The 3230-nt window shown below is 46.0% G+C and overlaps 1 protein-coding gene across 1 annotated transcript in view; it reads left to right on the top strand.

Annotated features, from left to right (window-relative positions):
- Positions 1-760: 760 nt before the first annotated feature.
- The window catches only part of LOC106319631, an 18745-nt gene continuing 16275 nt past the window's right edge, over positions 761-3230 (top strand). Inside the window, exons 1-3 of the mRNA XM_013758014.1 lie at positions 761-1309; positions 1383-1690; positions 1734-2427. Of these exons, the coding sequence (XP_013613468.1) occupies positions 761-1309; positions 1383-1690; positions 1734-2427 (1551 nt within the window). The remainder of the gene's footprint in view (positions 1310-1382; positions 1691-1733; positions 2428-3230) is intronic.

Here is a 3230-nt window from a genome sequence, read left to right as displayed (position 1 = left end):
TTCCAAATGTTGAGGTTTGGAGAGTGATGAGGGAGCAGGGATTGCTATTCATGGACAGAATGACTCCCCAGTAGGAGCCCTGTTAGCAGAGTTGGAAGCACTCCCAGTATCCGATTTGCAAAACGATGTAGGATCAGTGGAAGCAGTTACAGGTGCGGCCATAAGTGTTTTCGAGAAAGACCCCTCTGAGATCACTACTCCTACGGCAGCAGGTACGAAGGTAGTTATGCAGGAGAATGAAGAGTGGCAGGGTGTTTCTCATCGGTCTCAACCATCACTCGATGTTCTAGAAGTTGCAAAGGTGTCGTTTGATGTGAACTCTTTCAGTCAGGAGCCGGCTGCTGTTACTGTTTCACCTTCACGCTTCCAAGTATTGGAGGATCTAGTGGAGGATGAAGAGGATGATAGTATTGAGGAGGGTGAGATGGTTGAGGTTGTAGAGGTAGCGGAAGTGTGTGCAAATGAGGGAAAGAATGGGTCTCAGGATGCTGTCTTCTCGACCAGATCGTCTGTTAAATCTGGGCGGGGTGGAAAGTTAGCCTGGAAACCGATTCGTACCACAAAGGAGTTGAAGCTTCAGACTATGTATGGTCACTCAAAGAGTTCTTCCTTTCGGAAGGCATGACTAGTTTCTTCTCCTGGAAGGGGATTCAATCTGCCGCACAAACACCTAGTGTTATAAGATTTTGTGCGTGATGAGAAGTTAATGTTTGGATGTTTAACTGAAACTCGAGTTAAACAGGAGAATCATTATAAAATAATGAGGTATGCTCTACCGGGTTGGAAGTCTATCACTAACTATGACTACAACCGTCTTGGGAAGATCTGGTTTTGTTGGAAGGATGAGGTTGTAGTTATGCTTTTGCACAAAAGTGCGCAGATCATCACTTGTGCTGTTCAAAATCCAGTAAATGGGGAGCAGTTTATTTGTTCGGCTATTTATGCATCAAATTTCATGGCTGAGAGAAGATTACTTTGGGAGGATATCAGAGCAACAAGAGCAGCATATGAACACCTATCCCTACCCTGGATTTTGCTAGGGGACTATAATGTCACGCTCTCTTCCTCAGAACATTCTAGAAGTCAGGATTATATGGTGGATCAATCAGGCATGCGGCATTTTCAAGACTTGGTATATGATTGTCATCTTTTGGATCTCCCTTATGTTGGATGGTGGAACAAGCGAGGGTTGGATCCTATTGGTAAAAAACTAGATCGCACTTTGATAAATGGGGATTGGCTCAGATTCTTCCCACATTCATTTGCCAAGTTTAAAGCGGGAGGAGTCTTTGACCATGCTCGCTGCATTGTATCTCTGACTGAGCGACAGACCAAAGTCAGGAAACCTTTCAAGTTTTTCAATTTTCTGATTGATAATGCAGTTTTTTTTGCCTCTCATCACACGCAAATGGGGTGAATCGGGTCCATTATATCACTCCAGGTCCGCTCTCCAGAGGTTCCATCAGAAGTTAAAAACGCTCAAGCATGATCTGCGAAATCTCAACAGAACGCACTATGGTGACATCCCTATCCACACAAAGAAGGCCTTTGACGACCTCTGCATCTATCAAGCTCAGGTGCTAGCTAATCCTTGCTCGGAGACATTCCATGCTGAATCAGTTGCGTCTGATCGATGGCATCACTTTGCACGTATTGAAGAGCAGCTGTTCATGCAGAAATCTAGAATCCAGTGACCAGAATACTAGTTTCTATCACAATGCTTGTCGAGAAAGGATAGCTCGCAACAACATCAATTTGCTCTACAAAGAAGATGGTGAGGTACTTACGGATCCAGATGCTATTAAGAGGGAAGCTGTAGATTATTTCCAGAGGTTTATGCAATCACAACCTGACAATGCGGAATCCACTTATCTGGAAGAGCTGCCGGATTTGCTAAACTACAGATGTTCTGCGCCAGATGCCTCTATGATGGTAGCTCCCTTTTCAGCAGCAGCTATTTATGAAACTTTGAGGTCTCTCCCGAACGGAAAGGTACCAGGACCAGATGGCTACACGAAGGAGTTTTTTGTAGTAGCATGGCCTATATTGGGAAGAGATTTCGTCATTGCGATTCAGTCTTTTTTCCAGTTTGGCTTTCTGCCTACCGGGGTAAACTCTACCATATTAGCTTTGATTCCGAAGAAGAGCCCTGCCCGGACTATGAAAGACTTCAGACCGATAGCATGCTGCAATCTGATGTACAAAGTAATCTCAAAGCTTCTATCCAACAGGCTGAAGAGGATCCTCCCAGAGGCTATAGAGTATGCTTTCATCAAGGGGCGTCTGTTGCTGGAGAATGTATGTCTTGCAAATGGGCTTGTTAAGGAATATCATCTGGATTCGACTTCAGACAGGTCTACAATCAAATTTGACATAGCAAAGGCTTTTGATACGGTGAAATGGGGATTTATATTCTCGGTTCTACAGGCAATGGGGCATCCAGAACTGTTTATCCATTGGATTCATCTCTGTATATCAACAGCTTCTTTTTCAGTGACTATTAACGGCGAGCTAGAGGGGTTTTTTACTAGTGCAAGAGGCATCAGACAAGGCTGTTCACTCTCTCCCTATATCTATGTGATATTGAATAATGTTTTGTCTAAACAACTGAATAAAGCGGCGGCGGAGGGGGTGTTTGGATATCACGCAATGTGTGGAGCAGTGCGACTGACACATCTAAGTTTTGCTGACGATATCTTGGTATTTACTGATGGGAGTGTGTCCTCTCTCAGTGGCGTGCTGGGGATGATGGAACACTTTGCAGGACTATTGTTGGGGTCAAAAACGGTTGCGACGAAGTTAACGTCCAAATCCCCGAAGAAGAAAACGTAGAAACCTTCTTCGACAAATACTTCTTCGAAATAGATTCTTCTTTACGAAAAGCTTTGCGGAGGAAACGCGAGTCATCGGACAAGAGCTCGAAAAGGGTCGTTACGCAGCGACCGAACGCGTGTTCCGCCCTGTCGCTACACGGACGAACACTCTGTCGCTACGTAGCGACCGATCTCGAGCCGAAACTCGGTTGCTACGTAGCGACCGAGCTCGAGCAGAAGCTCGGTCGCTATGTAGCGACCAAGCGTTCGTCCGCTCGATCGCTACGTAGCGACCAAGCGTTCGTCCGCTCGGTCGCTACGTAGCGACCGAGCTCAAGCCAAAGCTCGGTCGCTACGTAGCGACCGAATCGAGCCGAAGCTCGGTCGCTACGTAGCAACCGAGCTCGAGCCGAAGTC

This window comes from Brassica oleracea, unplaced genomic scaffold (genome assembly GCF_000695525.1).
Source record: "Brassica oleracea var. oleracea cultivar TO1000 unplaced genomic scaffold, BOL UnpScaffold00434, whole genome shotgun sequence".
NCBI classification, from domain to species: Eukaryota; Viridiplantae; Streptophyta; class Magnoliopsida; order Brassicales; family Brassicaceae; genus Brassica; species Brassica oleracea.
The sequence above is the reverse complement of the archived record's forward strand: the minus strand, read 5'-3'. Positions and strand labels throughout refer to the sequence as shown.